Consider the following 20,874-nt stretch of genomic DNA (forward strand, 5'->3'; position numbering starts at 1 on the left):
TTGCCTATACATCAATGGGCTCATAAAATACCTTTTAGCCCTAAAAGATATTGATGTCCCTAGGCTCGCCTCGGGCAAGGTTCCTGCCCTAATGTTCGCTGACGACACTTTGTTGTTGTCACGCACTCCTATGGGAATCCAGCGAATTTTAGATGGCTTTGTAGACTTCTGTAGTGACAGGGGTCTTGAGATCAACCTAGCCAAAACGGAATTTATGATCCTCAACCCTCCTAAACGTACTCGCCCCAGCCCAGTTCTGAATGGTATCCCCCTTGAAAGGGTGAAAACGTTCACTTACTTGGGGATCACACTCCAAGAAGATCTGGGCTGGGGAGGTCAGGTGGTTAATTCCACACTCAAGTTGACCCAAACAACAGGAGGTATGGCTAGATTGTTTAGCGGCACGGTTTTTAAACCAGCGGCTCCAGTGGTAGAAATTTTTAAAACCCAAGCCAGACCTGCCTCAACCTATGGAGCAGAACTATGGGGTCATTCCAAAATAGATAGTCTATCGAGGGTCGAAAACTCCTTTATAAGGAAATTATTAAGTTTACCCCCTAGTACTCCGTTGGTCCCAATTAGACTAGATTTGGGACTGCTTCCTATTGAAGAGGTGGTGGCGGCCCAGCCTGTCCACTATTGGAAGAGATTATGGTCTAACCCAGACCGGGAAATTTTTAGAGATGAATTTCTGGAACTCTGGCCCACACTTAAATATATGAAGATTCCCTGGTTAACCCACGTTAGGGACACCTGTTCCAAGATTGGTCGCCAGGAACTCTGGGATACCCCAGAAGGTTCCTGTCTATCTGTTTCTAAAACCAATCTTGTTGAAGAATTAAGATATTTCCATCTAACACGCTTGCACATGAATCCAAATATAGGCAGGCTGACTGAGCAGTTCCTTCAGATTAAATCGAATTATGGGAGGGAGTTATTTTTGGATTTGATTTCCCCCCCCCGTTGCCAGGAAATTATATGTTCAATTTAGAATGGGTACCCTACCACTCAGGTCCTTTACTTCTAGATGGGACACCAACAAAAGCATTTCATGCCCAGCATGTGGCTACAAATTGGAGGATGAAGTCCATATGTTCTTTGTTTGCCCAGCGTACCTTACCCACAGGAAACGTTGGGTAAAATCAATTTGTAGGAATCTTGGTTTTAGAGACTGCGCTAATGCCCTGCGAGTTTTAAAATACGACACCCATCCCCCAATTGTGTTCGCAGTTTCACGTTTTTTAAATGCTGTATGGTTTCAGCGTAGGAAATTTTCCACCAATTATTAATAATGTGAATATTTTAATCTGATTATTTTATTCTGTTTTGGTGGTTAAAATGTGATCTGCTTTTTGATATATAATTGCTGTATTGTATTCTTGCTTTTATGGCCTTCGCGGCCGAAATAAAGTTTTTTGAATGAATGCTAAGAGCAAAGAAAGAATGGAAAATGAGGAGAAAGTATATAAGTGAGGGCAAATGAAGAAATGGTTAAGATAAAAGTGAGAAAGAAAATTAAAAGGAAGGAATAGAACATTATCAGGAACAATGGGTGGTAAAGAAAGGAAGAGATGGCGTCTGTTGTAGGAAGAAAGGAAAGAAAAAGAAAGAAGGAAGCAGAAAAAGAGAACGAGACAGAAGGAAATAAACAAAGAAAGAAAGGTTGAAAAGAAGCTCTCCCTCGTTGCTTGAACAGAGAAGTGTTTGATTCTTGTGTGCTTTATTTTTTTGACCGGGCCTCTTGGAATAATCATTTTTCTTTACCTATCCTCGCTTTTAAACATTGACCCAAGCCTTATTTATTTTTGAAGGCTGAAGGTTAGTGCCACCTGCTGGGTCTAATTAGCCTTTCTCCTTGTGTTCCTCCCAATGCTGTCTGATTAAATGTACATATTTGTTTACCTCCTTTCATGCCAGCCTGCTTCATATTAAAGTTATACATTGCCTATTCCGTGTTTTCCCCTCAGCCTGTGTTTGACGCCCTTTCGAACCCCCTCGGGTTTTCAAATTGCAGTGTTAACTTTCCAATCCCAGCAGGACGGGTAGCATTCCATGGCCCATGCTCGCTGTTGAGGAATGGCTGCTACAAAGGACTAGTGTAGTACTTACTACTGACAATAACACACGCTATGTCGAGGACAAGTCTTCCCTTCCGGGGACGTGAAGGAGGAACACATGTAACATTCATAAACAGGAGGCCGTATGCATTCCTTAGCTAATACTTAGCAGCATTGTTTATGTGAGATTCAGTTACATGTAGACATACACAGTAGACACCCACAGAGTAGTCTTGCCACCTAATGATGTAAAATAAAGGAGAGTTAATTATATTACAAAAGGGGAGGGGCTGAAGCAATCCACGTCATCAAACCCTTTGCCTTGCTTACTAGAACTGTGCAGCAGCAACTTCAGAACTTTGAGCTACCCAGCCTCCCAGCGTCTTCGCGAGACACAGGAGTGGACTACCTGGAGTCGGCCTATCTGCGCCCTTTTCGAAGCACGTGCTTATCTACTTAGACGCCAAATAGAAGAACATGAGCACATTGCTGTAATACATATTTTACAACATAGCTGCTACTGTTAAAAAAACAGAGGCCCGACCTTCCTTCCCTCTATGCAGCTGTTACGGACACTGAGCCCCCTGCGCCCACCGGACTAAGTTACTAAATTTGACCTTCAGTTTCCCTCCCACGTTTCTCCCCCTATGGCCTGACACCGGGTCATTTCACCCTGTTCCTGTTCTCTGGCTAGGCTTCTCGGGAATAAACACCCAGGCCTGGTCCATGCAGTCTGTCGCTATGGCACACGCCTCTCACAAGATAGTGCCCCCCCCGTCACTTCGCGGGAAGCTTCAAAATAAAACACACACTACATAGTGGGCATGCGCACAATGGCACGCATGCGCACTAAAACCTAAGGAAATACCTGCTTATTGAGAAATAGCGTAGTACGCATGCATGCGAAGATACGCATGCGCACAAGGAGCTGGAAACGACTGAACACCTGATATGTCGGCGGATCACCGATTGTTTCCGAAGAGAATCGGACATTTCCGAGCGGACCTGGAAGTACTTTACAGACCCGAGTCGAAGAACCGGATTTGTAGTGTGGTTGCGAGGTAAAAGAGGAGGATGGACTCGACGGGTGACGAAGGAAGACCCGGTAAGGCGCCCCGGCTTTTGGTAAAGGAGGACGACAGACTTCTTCCGTATGGTCGTTAAAATTAGAGCTACCATGGGCTGTCCTGTGGCGCTGTTCTAACCAAACGACATTTATTGCACTGCTGTGGTTATGTTTGGTGCCTATACACAGGACAGTAAACACTTGAATAACTACACTTTTACCAATGGGTACAAGTTTTGTACCCAACTCTGCATACCTATGTCTGCAGGTTGTGTGTGTACAGTTGTCTGCATACAGCGGCAGCGCTGTTGTCTTAGTGCACTATACGTGGCACTGTATGTTCGAGACTGCACACCCCCTTGACAGCAGTGTGTACCAAAAAGAGCTTCCTAGAACCATAACATTTCAAACATAAAATGACAGATTCAGCAACTCAGTGCAGTAACCAGCTAAGTGGACTATGAACATAACAAAAGGGGAGGGAGCACATACAGCACCAGTTCGCCTATCGTGTTATGGTAAGTGTACTTCACAGTGTTTTAAAAAAAAATCCAAGTAGGCTACCAGTGTTACGCAGCCTGTGCATGCCTGCTCTTCTGGACGCATGTTTCTGGGTTTTTGCCCGTCACAACAGAAAGTAGCAAGTAGGTTTTGGAGTGCTTGAAATGCTGCTTGTAGTTTATCAGGTGAAGTACCACTCCAGAGCACACTGGGTGAATTTTTTTAATCCATAAAGTGAAGAGAGCTATAACTGAGCAGTCTCTCTCTGGCACAGTGGTGTTGTAAGGCTAGAGAGTTGCGTATAGAAAACGGTCTTGCATTCCTGGCTAGATTTGTTACAAGTGACGTGCTTGAAAAACAGATTTAAGGCCCACAATCTGTGTACACATACAGTAATTCTATGTTGTCTATTGCTACGATATCCATAGTAGATTTCCATATTACGTACATTTCTATTTCTTTTTAGTTGAATAGTTTTTTTATTTAAAATCAAGAAGAAAGATAAAGATTACAGTCCTCAAAATGCAGGAGAACAAGGTATCGAAATACAGAGCTTTAGCAATTAATGGGCAAACATTAGTTATCAAATACAAAGCTATAAAATGTAATCAATAATAAAATGTAAAAAAGCTGAGCAAAATACATGTCTAACTATAATTATTTAATACAAAACAAGAGAAAGAAGAAAGAGAGGAAAGGAATAAAAAGAGAAAGAAGATAGAAAGAAAGGAAATATGGAAATTTAAAAGAGAGAAGTATAGACATTTTGATAGAGATGAATGCAAAGACAAGAAAGTAGTGAAAGGTAACCAGAGAAAATTAGATTTCATTTTCTGAGATTACGATAAAGAAGAAACAGAAGATATTCTTTGTTCATAACAAATAAGATTCCACCATGTTAACAAACATAGTTTAGAATTATCTTTCCAACAAGAAAGTATAACTTTAAAAGCAAGTGCAATGAAAAGATCAAATAACGTCTGTTTCGGAGAATGGTCATGAAAATATTCAGCAATAGTTCTAAGAAAATCATTCTGACTTGATAGTGGTATATTACATCGGAATCAATTTGAAAATTTTGATCAAATAGATTTCCAAAAAATAAAAAACATTATGGCAATAACTTATTAAATGGAGTAGTGTAGACAAAACTAACATAAAGGTGAAGTCGACAAATCAATTTTATGAATAGAAGTTGGTGTAAAAACAGCTCTATTATACAGGCAGCTTTGGAGGTAGTGAACTTGTTATGTCATAACTAATGCAATTGTTGAACAGAGAGAAGCACAGGGAGGTCTTGCTCCCAATTCAGTTCAAGAGGGGATTTAGGTCTATCAGAAATAGGAGCATATAAAAGATAATCAAGGGATGCTTTAGGATTGGAATCACTAGCAATATTATACAGCGGTGACAAGAGAGTAAACGGAGTAGAGTCAGAGGAAATTATTGGTCAATAAAAATGATTGAAGTGCACAATAAAGTTTAGAAAATTGGGATAGGCAAGAATTGTGTAAACTATAGCGCTCTTGTAATGAAGCAAAAGTGAGAACAGCATTTTGGGAAGTTAATTGATGAACAAAAGCTTTTGATCAACATCATAGAGAATATCAGATATTGCAGGACACTCAGAGTAGTAATTACGCTTGTATCACCTGCCTTAGAACATCTACTCTGACAAAGTAGCAGAGAAAACTCCAAAGCAGGAATTGTATACACTACCTACAAAATGAAAAGAGCGAAACTGATTCCTGCAGGTAATAATTCCTGTGCTATAGTACACCCTTCCAATCTTTTTAAAAATGCAACCCAAACTTTTAAATACAACCTGCTTAGAAAAAACCTGAAACACTTATCTCAGATCCCTCCTTCAACTAAAAAAAAATGAGTCATTTTTACCGATTTAATTTCTTTCACTAGATCACTATCTAAATGCGCACTACGATGTCTAAATTGCTAAACATCAAAGAGGCAAGTACATCCCTTACGGAACTAAGTTGCTTATAACCCCTTCACTAAATTTAAGGGCCACCCTGAATATAACTTACTACAAAAATGGCACAGTACTCATCCAAGCAGCCAACAAGGATATTGAGCTTTTTGATGGCTACTTTGCCACGTTAAAAGATTATGTTCATAACATCCCTCACTCAGCTCACCAGCACTGCAGACACCATCATCCATACTCCACTAAGTGTAATGGTTAAGAGTCATAGTAGGACAGATCAAGAGAGTCCGCACCCTAGAAACCCCAGTATAAGATACGGTACAAAGACACGTCTTATAGCCACCAATCCAATAGTGGACATACACAAAGCAGTTATCAATGAGTCCCTAGAAGCAAACCAGTTAAATTCTAGCAAGCCGTCCAAACTTTACACGTCTGTGGCAAACACCTCCACAACTTTACAAATAGCTGATCTCTTAGATGCAGCACCCATCAATCGGTGCCCCAGAAGGATAAATCGCAATACCGATAGTACAAGGCTCGCCCCTCAGACTAAAGAAAAAAAACTACAGAAGGAACTAAATGTATCAACAAGCATTCTGAATTTTAACCATCCAGCATACCGTTCTCCAGGCCAACAATCCCGCTTCAAAAGCATCATCTCTCTCCTTTCTCATGAAGAGAGCTAGAAATTCTCAATGCCCAGACAGATATGGTAGCTACAAACATGCAAAATGCTATTGGGAACATGAAGAATATTCTACTTCTCTCAGAAAGCTATCGCTCCAAAATTATCCATATTAAAAAAATCTGTACACACATTTATTTATTTATTTAACTTGTATAGCGCGTTATAACCACCGGGGTCTCTAAGCGCATTCCAGAATAAGCTTAACACTACCACACTGCCTCTGTCTAATAGGATTTACCGTCCATGTATTTTCCTTAGATATCTGCCAGACATTGAAACTCAAACCTTACTACTATCTTACGAGTCAACATCCAGTCTAGCCGCTAAGATAAATAAGCAGAAAATTCAAGTTGTCCCTATTAACGTAAATAGAATAACACAAACTAATCACAGAAAGCGAAACCCAATAACCTGAAAGGAATAACGATAATCCCCGTGGGGCGGATTCGATCCCAGATAACCCTCCAAAAAAAGATCTTATGCCTACTTATCAATTGCTGCTCCGCGATGACACATGCTGAAGTACTGAGTTATTAAAACCCAGCGGTGCAGGGGAACACACCCTAAGACTTCGAGTTCTTCCTGTTTCAGACCCACAGAAACACAGAGTCTTCTAGGTGAAGTCAAAGATCGTATTTATTGGCTGCGGACCAATTACAGGTATCCGAGAAGTACAACACAATGTATGTTCTCAGGAGACTGCTTAACTTACAGAAACAGCCTTCTCCTTATATACAAAATATCATGCTTCAGGCACACATTCCTCGTTTTACGATATGGTCATTCATATGTATTCATTACAAACGAAAAGGCAGAGTCATGATGACCATCCCACATTCCAGTTCAGCCAGCCCACAATTATTTACCCAGCGAGGCTCAGATACCTCGTCAGATATCAGCAGACCCCAATAAACACGGGCACCTCCTGTTGGTAAAACAAGCCATAAAGCAGGAAGAGTTAGGTGTGAAAGAGATTAGCCGGAGGCTTGTGTGGGATGAAAAGGCTTTATGGTGTGTCAAACCCTGATGCTAATCACAGGTGGCCGTAGGACGGGGAGCTCGTGGGACCGGACTGACCTGGTGCGGTGGAGCCAAGTCGTATAGGTCACAGAGAAGTCAATAGGAGGCACATGTGTTCTGAAGGCCTGTGCTTGTCCTTAATGTGTAGCCTATGTGAGGGCAACCATAAGATGGCTACCGCTCCATAATGGAACCCACGAAGTCGGTGTGTAATATCGTATACAAAGTGCATTTATCGATAAAACGTTATGCAAAACACTTGTACATACCGTATTGGCCATTCGCGGTTCGCTGATACCGGAATAGGCAGGGTAGGGCCCTGTCTCCTACGCGGTCCCAAATTTTAAAGTGCCACAGACCCTCCTTTTGCCCTTACATAGGCAATAACTATACTCATATTAATCCAAGTCCAGGTCTATATTCATAAGGTCATGGAGATGTTGCTGTAGCATCATCCTATTACTTAGCTCGTCCCTCGATACAGGTTTCCTTACACATAATGTAGCACAGAGGCCACATATCGCGGGAGCACACTGTACACACAGACAGAACAGGAAAAGAATGGCTAAGATCATTCCAATGAACATCAGAATCTTCCAACCCCAGGCAGATATCAGTTCCCAGAACCACCCCATCAGTGACCAATCTCCTTTATCCACGTGAATAGATTCAGATATTTTATGCAGTTTGGAGATGGCATGATAAACTGTGGGAGCGGTATCTGGTATGAAAAGGCAACAGCTAGATTGGATGACCTTACATACCCCACCACGGTCTGCAAGTATGACGTCTAGAACCATACGGTTCTGCAAAGTCATGAGGCAATCCGCTTGGAGCTCAGCTGTCAAATTACCAAGGGCACCAGCCGTTACATTAACTGTAGATTCAACCACACGAGTCAGTTGTCTCAGGTTCCTACTATTGACCATCGGTCCCTAAAACGGCAGGAAACCCAAAAAGAAGTCTCCCGCTTCCTGACCGGCAGTATCCTCCTGACTAAAAACGCCTCTCACAACTCTGGTCTTGTGATAATCAGAGGCAGCAGTAAATGTTGGCGGTAGCAAGTTTGCAATATAACATGTGCCCGTGAAATCAGGGGGCAACCATGTATATGCTCGGTCATTGCAGACAAAATATGTACCCTTGGCAGCCAAAAACGCAGGGGAAAACTGTGATGGAAAAGTGTACGTTTCAGTACAGTCACTTTTCCCCAGTTGAGCTCTTGGATTCTGGCCATTACCTTGTAAACAGAACCGACCCATGTGGGGTACGACCCAAATTGGGGATGAAATTTTCCGCTGCCTTTCACCCAGACTAATGCTATACCCCGTCGCGTTCCACCCTACATAAGCTCGCAATTCATCTTTGGGAATAGATGAGTATGCGTCGATATCTCTGCTCATATCAGCAACTCCTTTCATTAAGGCCTTATTGTTTGTGCTAGGTCTGATGGAACGCGGTTGTCGCGGGGAGTAGGCATCTAATGCAAAAAGAAACATGGTCTGAAATGCCCAGGACGATCCATTATAGCTAAACGGCAGCACTAGATACGGATACCCTTATTAATGGTATGTGGCATTAAACCACACACCCAGCAATTGGTTGTATTCATAACTAGCTGGTGCTGGTGCAGGAGTTGAATAAACGAGTTGTTTACGAACTCAGATCGTCTAGCTTGTTCGTGTTCAGGCAGAGGGTGGAAAGAGTGTAAGGAGACAGTAGGAGGAGGTATAGGCTGTACAGTGGGTGCAAATGGCACTTGAGAGGACAAAAATACATATCCCACAGTAAACATCATCACACTAAATAGTACAAACAGACATAATAATACAAAACGTTTGCTCTTCATTATCTTACATATTTTCGTCTTAAAGTTCATTTCCTCAGCGGGTCTCTCCATTTTGAAAAACTCCATCCTCTAATCGTGCCGCTCGCGGCGGGTGAGTATCTTCTGCTAAGGAGTACGCCTGTCAGTCCAGGGAACGCCCCAGACCAACCAGAACCGTTGACCTAACGTCTTCGGCCTGTACCCCGAAGTCTTGGCACCGCGACCCTGCAGCTGAACCCGGATGGTGGTTCGAAAAACAAAAATCAAAAAGTCCTTCAGATGAGAGAGCTATAATATCAAAAAATAGTAAGGGAAGGGAATTTTTATTTGTCCATAGGCCTTGATCTCAAGTTATAGCGTTTTCTGCCAGGTACTGTCTGGTCTTGAAACAAGAGTTCAGGCTCTGTGGTGTCTATTCGAGTTGACGGTGGCACAGCTTCCTGCAAAATATCGTCGCTTTCTCGTTCTGACGTTGTTCCCTTTACACGCGCATCACTAAATGGCACAAAACGGGGAACAGTGTCAGTTTCAGAATCAGCGATACCCTCCTGGACCCACCGGTCATATGGTAGGGGCAAAGGGATCCGTTTGCAGTGGGCGCCGTGTATCCAATTATTTTTCCCTTTTACTCGAACCGCTGATCTTGTCGATAGAAGTACAAGGTGAGGGCCGATCCAACGGGGCTCATCGTTGTTTTTTTCGTTGAAAGTTTTTTATAAGCACCCACGAGCCAGGGTCGATAGGGTGTCCTGGAGCTTCGGAGGCCTGGGGCAGAGTATCGTGCACCTGTTGGTGTAAAACACGCAATTTAGCCGTCAATTCATACAGATAGTTAAGCAGTACTGGATGTTCGATTACACTGAATTTTGTCGGTCTTGGCACACCCCATATGTTGGCTGGCCGGCCAAAAATGATCTCATAGGGACTAAGTCCCACTCGTGAATGCACAGTCATTCTTGTTGATAGGAGTGCTAAAGGCAGAGCATCAGGCCATTTAAGACCGGAGCTCGCCTGGATTTTGGCCAATTTAAGTTTCAGAGTGCCATTGTAGCACTCTACTAATCCAGCTGATTGGGGGTGATTTGCAGCGTGGAACTTCTGCTTAATGCCCAGTCCCTCACACACATTCTTAATCACTCGACTTACAAATTCACTCCCATTATCACTCCACACCATTCTTGGCATTCCAAACCTAGGGAAAAATTCTTTCACAAGGGCTTTGGCTGTTGATAAAGCAGTGTTGTCTTTTAGGGGATATGCTTCTATCCATTTTGGAAAAGCGCAAACAACAACCAGTACATATTTCAAATTGTTGCACCGTTCCATGTGGATAAAATCTAGCTGCAACACCTCAAATGGATATGATGGAGGCGCAAAATGACCAGCTGGAGTTGGGGTTCCCCTACCAGGATTGTATTTCAAACATACCATACAATTCTTGACCATATTCTCTGCACACTTGGGAATTCCAGCGTTCTGCCATACTGGAGCCAACAATTTACAGATTCCTTTCACACTGATATGTGCCATTCCATGTGCCATCGTAACCACTGGAAGTACATATGCATCAGGTAACAACCATCGCCGATGTTCTGACAAATCAACCCAACAACCATTCTCATCCAATTTACCCTTACTTTCTCTCCACTTGCTCAACTCTTTCTCTGTGGCTTCAGCTTGAAGGGACTTCACGCTCTCTATCGTGTCTTCACACATTCCAACATCACCAACCCATCTTGCAGGGCCTGCTACATACATTCGAGTCTTCACATCTTTTGCTGTTTCTTTCGCGATTTCGTCAGCAAATGCATTACCACGACCAACATCATCAGTGACCTTCTTGTGCGCACTGCATTTCATGATTGCAACTTGGAGATCATTCACCAACTGACCATTCTGAATTTTAGCTCCATGCGAAGTCAGGAACCCACGTTCTTTCCATAATCGCCCAAAACTATGGGCCACGCCAAAGGCGTACTGACTGTCAGTATATATGTTCACTTTCATTCCTTCAGACAACACGCATGCTCTTGTAAGGGCAATTAATTCTGCTGCTTGAGCCGAATTATGTGGTATGCGTGCAGTCTCAACAATCGTGTGCAAAGTCGTGATAGCATATGCAGCAGTCGTATCACCATTCGGAAGCTTGAAGCACGAACCATCCACCCATAAGGTACCATCACACTCAGTTAGGGGAGTATCTTTAAGATCCACTCTCCCTTTCGTCTCTTCATCTGTTCTGAACAGACAATCATGCTGCTCAATCTCATCTATGTCTGCTGGAATCGGCAATAATGTAGCTGGATTCAACGTGTTGCATCTCTTTATGTGTATATGGTTTGCCAACAGTGTCAATTCATACCCTGACAATCGAGCACTAGTTAAGTGCTGTGTCTTGGTCCGGTTTAACAATGTGTCCACAGCATGTGGAACCATTACAATCAATGTGTTATTCATCACTAGTCCAGCAGACTGTCGAATAGACACAGCTGCTGCAGCTGTAGCTCTCAAACAACTTGGCAATGCCCTCGCTACCGGGTCCAAAGTTGACGAAAAATATGCGCATGGACGCGGTCTGTCGCCAAAAGGCTGTGTTAACACTGATAATGCGCAACCGTCCTTTTCATGAACATACAATGTAAAAGGCTTGCTGTAGTCAGGGGTACCCAACACAGGAGCTGAACATAATGCATCACGTAATTCCAAAAAACTTTTCTGACACTCTTCAGACCATGGGACAGGATTCGGTGTATTTTTACAGGTTAATGCTAACAAAGGTTTTGCCAGTAAAGAAAAACTTGGGATCCAGTGCCTACAGTATGAAGTAATGCCCAAGAAAGCACGCACTTCTCTCTGTGTTCTTGGCACGCTCAATTGTGCAATGGCTTGAATTCTTTCTGGGGTCAGTTTCCTTCCCTCCTTCGATAAGAGATGACCTAAGTAGGTCACTTCTTGTCGACAATATTGTAGTTTCGAGAGAGACACTTTGTGATGAGAGGCAGACAAATGACGCAACAATGACAATGTAGCTTCTTTACAAATCTTTTCATTATCCGCGGCGATTAGCAGATCGTCAACGTACTGAATGAGGGTAGCACCACTAGGTAAAACAAGTGCATCAAGCTGCGCTTTTAAAGCCTGACTGTATATTGATGGACTTTCACAGTAGCCCTGTGGCGCGCGTTTAAAACGGAAGCTTCGACCACCTAAACTGAAGCCAAAAATGTCCCTGCTCTCCTCTGCAATTGGGATGCTAAAGAAAGTATTCTTTAAATCGATCACTGAGAACCATGCAGCGGAGGCTGGAATCATAGTTAACAAGGCAGTTATATCAGGGACAACTGGAAACTGTGGCACAACAATTTTATTTACCTCTCTAAGATCAATCACAAATCTGTAAACAGGTGGCTGTGAAGGGTCCGTACGTTTTAAAACAGGTAAAACAGGACTATTGCAAACATTGCCTCTTGTCTCTTCAATTACACCCTTTTTAATCAAATCACTGATAATTGCTAACAACGCTTTCTGACCTTCAATGGAGATCCTGTACTGGGGAATGCGTGGCAATCTGACATTGGCCTTTAAAGTGACCACATATGGCGGTATTTCCAAGAGACCCACATCATTGGGACCAGTAGCCCAAACGACATCCGGAAGGGATGACAATTCAGGTGGCAATGTATTCTTCGACAAATACATTGGGGCAATCACTTCCTTACCCAATGTAAGTTGTACTTCTGAGGGAGAACAATATAGTGTTGCATGCAATCTTTTTAACAAATCCAACCCTAATAGATTTTCACCACAACCTGTCGTTAGGATGAGGGGTGCTTCTAACTCACAAGGTCCAACAGAAAGGGGCATAGGACTAGAAATCGGGTTCCTAACTGGGACGCCAGAAAAACCTACTGAAACATTCATTTCGCCAGACAAAGGCGCGCCAGGGAGTTTTGAATGCATAATTGAACTCTTTGCAGCATCAGTATCCAGCAGAAAGGGCTCTGACACACCCGCTGTGGTCACCTTAACATACGGTCCACTCTGATCCACTGGCACTGAAACAACTCCCTCTCTCTGTCTATGGCTGTCCTAGTAATCATTACCTTCCACATTGTCGTCTTCTGCATAATAATCATTATTATAGTACTGCGCTGTATTACCAGTTGCATTGCCTTGCTGATCAAAGCTATTTATCGTATTTTGAGGCGGAAGAGGACGCGCGTTCTGGGGAACATTTCCACGCCCTCTACCTCTAGGAGCTTGCTGACCACCTCTACCTCTTGCGCCATACGCATTATTAGTACGCTGCAACAATCTAGGACAACTATACTTAACCCCTTCAGTGCCCATGACGAGGTGGTCTCGTCATGGGCCGCGGTTGCGCTGTGCCCATGACGAGACCATCTCGTCATGAACTCCGCCCGCTAATAAAAAGCCCGGCACAGGGCGGGGAAAGGGCGGGGCACAGAAGGGGTTAAAATGACCTTCTTCTTTACAATACGAACATTGATTGGGACCTACAGGAACACGCGGTTGGGAATACTCGAACCTTTGCATGTTTCTCTGAAACTGTTGAGGTTGCTGATAATTATTCTGGCCACCACGCGGTGGGTAGGCCTGTTGTAACAGAACCTTCGTCTTCATTTCTTTCGTTTTCTTGTCTGCTCTATCCTTCTCATCTTTATCCCTATTTTCGTAATACTGTGCTGTAGCCAGTATTTGCGCTGAAGAGGAAACAGCCCAAGAACTCTCTGAATCTTTTAATTTCTTACACAACTCGGTAAGCAAATTATGCACAAATTTATCAACAAATAACCGTTGGCCACCTTCAGTACTCATGTCTTGACCACTGTGGTCGATAAATGTTTCTTCAAACCTAGTGAAGAAATCAGACACCGTTTCATCTTTCTTCTGTTTGCATGCCGATAGTTTATCCCAATTCACACGCATCGCGGGCATTAAAGTTTTCATGTAGGTAATAATTCTACCCGGGAGTTCTGCTACTAGGGGCTCAGGTTTTGCACCACCAACTTGTCTAGTGTCTGCGGCAATGATATTAGCCCATGTGTTACCCAATTCTGCAGTGTGATCTACATTACGAATGGATCCCCATAAAGGCTGTGGAACAACATTCCCGAACAACATATCTATATCAGCTAGATTCATGACACACGATTCTGCAGTCTGTGATAACTCCTTATAATATCCTGCAGGGTTTTTACGGGGGTCAGGCAATGTCTGTTTAAGCGCTAACACTTCAGAACGCTTCCATGGGACATGTACCCAAACACGCTGAAAATGTGGCAAAACGGGTGGAACAGCATTAGCATCACCAGGCCTCCAAACTGGAGGGACCTCACGCATTGGATATTGGCGCGCTTTTACCTTTTTCCCCACAGGGAATTCCTGTTCGAACAATGATTGTTGGCAATCATCATTCCTGAAGGACAGTAAAGTCGCAACTGCTTTATCTACATCGGGACCCACAATTGTACCTTTTCCAAAATCAAATCGCACTTGACACAACTCCTGCGGGTTTGAGTTTGAACCATGATCTTCCAATTCCTCACAGAGGAATTCACACATTTTCTCAAACACATACCTCTGTTTTGGGGCTTCCCATTGGTGAAAAACATTAACAACTGACTCCACATCATAGAGTGAAGAAAAAACAATCCACCTACGTGCCATATGGTCTAATACCTCTTTCTCTCCAGAATCAGGCAGCTGACTACGCAACTGCTTACGTTGTAAACCAGGGGTCATACTAGATGACCCAAAGAGAGGCGACATTTAACTAGTAACTACACTAGCTATTCGTTGTCGTGCAGAAGGAGAAGTTGAGGCGAAAACGGGGGGAAAAGGCAGAGGGAAGAAAAGCGGGTGCAGATACAGGTACAGGGGCAGTGTCAGGAAGAGTGCCAAGGGAGGCAGCTGATGTACTAGGCAGAGTCGCAGGAAGCGCAGGGGAGACAGGTAACGAAATTGACGGCCCTTGAGAGGGCTGCGCTGTAGGGATAGGAGCCAGCTGAGGGGGAGCTGGCGGCTGTGGGAAGGCTTGCGGCAAATTAACTGCAGGCTGTGCATTTAGAGGTTGTGGAGGTGCTGTAGCATTTTGCGCATACACGGGTGGCGAACTTAGCAAATGGGACATAAGGAATCTTTCTCTTTCTCTTTTGACTCCTCCTGTGGAAGGGGTGACAAAACTGGGTAACATTTATCGATCCCTAGTTTGCGCTGTCTATGTAACTGCTCATTCATTTGTTCCTCCTCATTATCTTTAAATTGTACAGCTGATTGCATCATTGACATACCTTTTTTCTCTCTTATTCCTTTTTGCTAGCTTAATTTCCTTCTGTTTGGCTTCCTTTCGCCATAGGCGGAAAGAATCAAACATCGCCGGCCGTGCTTTCTTTTTAAATAATTTAACTTCCAAATTATCTAAGATATCTGTATCGAAACTACCATTTTGGGGCCATTTTAAAACACCGTCCTTTCTGGTGTATCGGATCCATACTTCATTATATGCAATGGGGCCCACGCCATGTTTCACATAAAGTTCATAAGTTGGAGTTCCAATTGGAGGAACCGGACACGAATCCTCCAATCGGGAGTCCTTTCTACAACCCAAACAAAACAAACTTCCAAATACACTAGAACCAGGCATCTTCGCTCACTAGTCTAGTTTCAAACTTCAAAGGATTATCGAAATACGATAATCTCGTGAATACACGAGTCCTCTGGCTTTGGCACTTGCAAGTTCCAAATCAAAGCTATCCCGACGGATACCAAAATCCCGAAGGATACCAAACAAACTGGGAGACGCTCCACTTGTACTTAACTGAGGTATCGATGGCGTCACCAGAAGACTCTCTCAATTGTTCCGCTCTACCAACTCGTCAAGGGTCCAAAACAGGGCGATTAATCAGGGCAGCAGTCCTTCGTAGCCGTCGGGACGCGGAGAACCTTGCAGAAAAGACTTTCGGACCACGTCGACATGCAGGGGTCGATGAAGTGGCGGCCTTCCTCCGGAATTTCCACACGAAGCTCCTCACGAACCTCTGGCTTGGACCGGTACCGCTGAAATCGCCCCACGTTGGGCGCCAACTGAAGTACTGAGTTATTAAAACCCAGCGGTGCAGGGGAACACACCCTAAGACTTCGAGTTCTTCCTGTTTCAGACCCACAGAAACACAGAGTCTTCTAGGTGAAGTCAAAGATAGTATTTATTGGCTGCAGACCAATTACAGGTATCCGAGAAGTACAACACAATGTATGTTCTCAGGAGACTGCTTAACTTACAGAAACGGCCTTCTCCTTGTATACAAAATATCATGCTTCAGGCACACATTCCTCGTTTTACGATATGGTCATTCATATGTATTCATTACAAACGAAAAGGCAGAGTCATGATGACCATCCCACATTCCAGTTCAGCCAGCCCACAATTATTTACCCAGCGAGGCTCAGATCCCTCGTCAGATATCAGCAGACCCCAATTAACACGGGCACCTCCTGTTGGTAAAACAAGCCATAAAGCAGGAAGAGTTAGGTGTGAAAGAGATTAGCCGGAGGCTTGTGTGGGATGAAAAGGCTTTATGGTGTGTCAAACCCTGATGCTAATCACAGGTGGCCGTAGGACGGGGAGCTCGTGGGACCGGACTGACCTGGGGCGGTGGAGCCAAGTCGCATAGGTCACAGAGAAGTCAATAGGAGGCACATGTGTTCTGAAGGCCTGGCCTGTGCTTGTCCTTAATGTGTAGCCTATGTGAGGGCAACCATAAGATGGCTACCGCTCCATAATGGAACCCACGAAGTCGGTGTGTAATATCGTATACAAAGTGCATTTATCGATAAAACGTTATGCAAAACACTTGTACATACCGTATTGGCCATTCGCGGTTCGCTGATACCGGAATAGGCAGGGTACGGCCCTGCCTCCTACGCGGTCCCAAATTTTAAAGTACCACAATGCCGCTGACATTGCTGACCTCATCCTGAACCAGGACGTCGACGTGTCTATCTTAACAGAATCATGGCTATCTAAATCATCCTCCCCATGCCTAGACCTACTTGTGCCACCAAACTACAATATTGTAAGACTAGACAGGCTAAACAAAACTGGTGGAGGTGTGGCCTGTATCCACAGATCAGACATTACCATCTCTAAAGTTCTCTCAGACCCTATCGACTCATGTGAATACCATGGGCTCTCATTAAGATTTACAGATAATCAACTTTACAAATTACATGCATTCTACCACCCCCCCAGGCAAAAACTTAGTTTTCGTAGACCATCTAATGGAAATTATTACAGCTATTTCAGAACCTCACTTCAATGATATTTTCCTAGGAGATTTCAATCAACATTGGAATGACCTCAAGGATAATCAGGTCACTATTCTTAAAGAATTCCTAGCCGACCACTCAATAGTGCAAGCTTGTGCTCTATCAACCCATTCTAAAGGCGCTACATTAGATTGGATCATCTCCAAAGAAAATGCGGTGCCATCAATTTCAATTGTTCCTTGTGACTGGTCTGATCACCATATCATCACTTTCCAAATACCATCCACAAAAAAGAAAACAGTATCACAATCAGTCAAACCCAAGCATTGGGTGAGAGACGCTAAAGGTCTGAACTTGGAGAGTCAAACGGCACGTGGCGAGAGTGAACTTCAACCTCCTTCTGAACTGATGGAAGTCAGCGAGCTTACGGATCATTACAATCATGCGATGTCTAAAATAATTGATAATATAGCCCTCTAAAACGTAAAAGAATATAGGTCAAAGATAAAAACCCATGGTTCAACGGTTCACTTATTGAAGAAAGACGGAATCTCCGACTAACAGAACGGAAATGGAGACAACTCCCATCATCCCCCCACCTAAAACAACTAAGAAAGACCAGGAAAGCCTACAATAAAAGCATACTTAAATCAAATAAATAATGTTTTAGAAATGAGCTCGATAACGCAAAAAAGACTGAGAGAACTTTTCGATCTGCTAAAAGATCAATCGAACAAATTGGCCAAATCTTCCCTATTAACTTCTAAATTGGAATTGAACTGCGAAGATTTTTCATCATTCTTTACTGATAAAGCCAGCTCACTGGAGAGAGAACTCAAGAATACCGCTGACAAAGCTTTGAATCTAAAGAGTAAACAAGTGGAGAATCCAGCCCAAACTTCTCAAGCAATGCCCCAAAATAATACTCATTGGTCAACCTTCAAATTAAATGACCAGTATGACATTGCCAAAATCTTACTAACTTTGAAACCGAACAACCATTACAATGACCCTCTTCCTGCAAAATGTTGGCCCACATGACCATCCCCTATTGTACTAAGATAATTAAAGAGTCGTTTGCCCAAGGATCTTTTCCTGACTGTCTAAAAACTGGCTAGGTCGTCCCTCTCTTTAAAAAACCTACGAAGAACCAGTCGGACCCAAACAATTTTTGTCTGGTAACAACCATTCCCTTACTAGCCAAAGTATTAGAACATATGCTCAACAACAACTGAGCCAACACATTACTGAATTTAAGCTACTAATCGACTGCCAGTCGGGGTTCAGATCACAGTACGGAAACAGCAATTCTGCGCATAGTAGATGACGCTCTTCTTGCTCTTGACTGCAACGAAACCTGTCTCCTTGTCCTTCTTGACCTATCGTCCGCATTTGACACCGTAAACCATCCCAAATTATTAGACCGCCTGGAGGATAGGATGGCCTTATCGGGAACAGTCTTGAAATAGTTTTATTACTTCTTAGAGAACAGATCGCAGAGATTCCTGGTGAAAAACAAGCTGTCCTCGTTCTCCCCGATTTCAAATTGGAGTTCCACAATGATGATCCCTAACCCCTTCCCTATTCAATCTGTATATCGAACCATTAACAGAAGTATTACAGCAGGCTAACATTTTCTTCCACATGTATACAGATGACACTCAGCTGTATGTGAAGATTTAATCACTGGAAGAGATCAACATAATGAACCAAGCATAACAAAGAACCATTCAATGGCTAGCTGGCAATCATCTTAAGCTTAACTCACAGAAAACAGAATTCCTTCTGATCTCCCCTCCTAAAAGTTCCTCCAGGATTAAGAAATGGACCAAGGTGATCATTGTGCTAAACTGTACCCCGATTCTAGTGAATTCAACTAAGTCTTTTGGAATCCTGCTGGATAAAGAATTAAACATGCAAACCCACATCAACACAATGGCAAAAAACGCCCTTTTCCATCTGAGCTATCGCAGGAAATTGAAGTCCTTCATCGATTCAGGTGATCTTAAAACGGCAGTCCAGGCGCTGGTCATATCAAGAATTGAGTATAGATATGCAACTCTATAAGGTCTTCCTAAGATTTCAACAGCTCCCCTAAAAGCTTATCTCAATGTGGCAGCTAGACTTATAATGAGCTCAAAAAAATTTGACCACATCACTCCACATTTGAAAGTGCTCAATTGGCTACCATACCAGGCAAGAATACAGCTAAAGATTGCATGTATTACACAAGGCACTACACCACAAAACTCCACATTACCTGGCCCAGAAAAATACGCTGTCTGGAGGTAGTAGATCCTCTAGGGGATCCAAAGATTTTTTTTTTTACTGGAACCAGCATTCTTCCCTAATAAGAGAACATATGATAGTGTTCGTGGGAGCTGCACCAAGAATTTGGAATTCGCTCCCACCGAATATCAGAAGAATCACCTACGCTCCACAATTCAAAAAGGGGACTAAGGGCCAGATGTATCAAAGGGTTTTGTCCATTCTGTGTCTATGGGGAAATGTGTTGATACATATGGCCCTAAGTTCTTCGTTATGGGTACATTTCTCCAATTAAACAAACAAAAGGGAATTCTAGGACTTTTCTGAGAACTGCAGACAATCCTTTGATCTTCTACATTGAGCTGTTCAAGTAGGCTACTTTAAGCAGTATTAAAGTCCTACTAATCGCAGAACAAAGAAACTGGACATTGCACGAGCCAGTTTGCTTTCATTGATTTTGCTTTACTGTCTATATTCAGCTAGGTTGGATACATTTAGTCTCTGCTCCGGTCAACAGGGATGTTGTCTAATGACCGGTACCTCGATCAATCCACATGTACATTTGATTAGACTAGCAATACTATAACCAGTGTGGATACCTAGTATCTTCAGTAGTGGTTTTATTTTTAAATTTAAATATGATATGGCATGTTTTACTGTAAATCTAGTTATCTTCAATTTGTGTAAGGGTAAGCATATGCCAATATTATTGGAATAATTATACATTGTACTTGGCTTTAAAGAATTGGATATCTGCTGATATTGAATGTGGTAGAACTGTAAAGCGCTCTGACACCCACATTTTGTGTATTGTTCTTGCTATAGAAAACACTGAATAAATAAATAAGTAAACATATAGGAGACCCTTTTCTTTCCAGTGTTTAAAATAGAATGACATTCTGAAATTTAATGTATTTATTATACCAAATAGAGGAGGCAAGGAAAACTTGCTAAAATTCAGATACATCGGTAAACAGCAAATGCATTAAAAGGCGGCAGTATTTTAAAATAGGGTTTTTAAAAATAAAAGTACAGTTGGTCATGCAATTGGCATCATGAAAGGAAAATTCATGCAATAAAGAACGTTCAGAGGTGATCCAGCTAGGTATAGGGGAGTCTTGATTTCTGGATAAAGCATAAATTTGACAAATTAAAAAAAAGTAGTATGATCTAACTTGAAATTAGGGAAGCGTACGCCACCTTCATTTT

The 20,874-nt window shown here is 42.9% G+C and overlaps 1 protein-coding gene across 4 annotated transcripts in view; it reads left to right on the forward strand.

Annotated features, from left to right (window-relative positions):
* The first annotated feature begins 2,957 nt into the window (after positions 1–2,957).
* The window catches only part of RABEP2 (rabaptin, RAB GTPase binding effector protein 2), a 530,397-nt gene continuing 512,480 nt past the window's right edge, over positions 2,958–20,874 (forward strand). Inside the window, exon 1 of one of the 4 annotated variants that reach the window (XM_085618941.1) lies at positions 2,958–3,641. In XM_085618941.1, the coding sequence (XP_085475067.1) occupies positions 3,584–3,641 (58 nt within the window). In that variant the 5' untranslated portion in view covers positions 2,958–3,583. The remainder of the gene's footprint in view (positions 3,642–20,874) is intronic. The other 3 variants (XM_085618940.1, XM_085618942.1, XM_085618939.1) reach the window with 3 other exon arrangements.

This window comes from Triturus cristatus, chromosome 7 (genome assembly GCF_964204655.1).
Source record: "Triturus cristatus chromosome 7, aTriCri1.1, whole genome shotgun sequence".
Classification (NCBI taxonomy): Eukaryota; Metazoa; Chordata; class Amphibia; order Caudata; family Salamandridae; genus Triturus; species Triturus cristatus.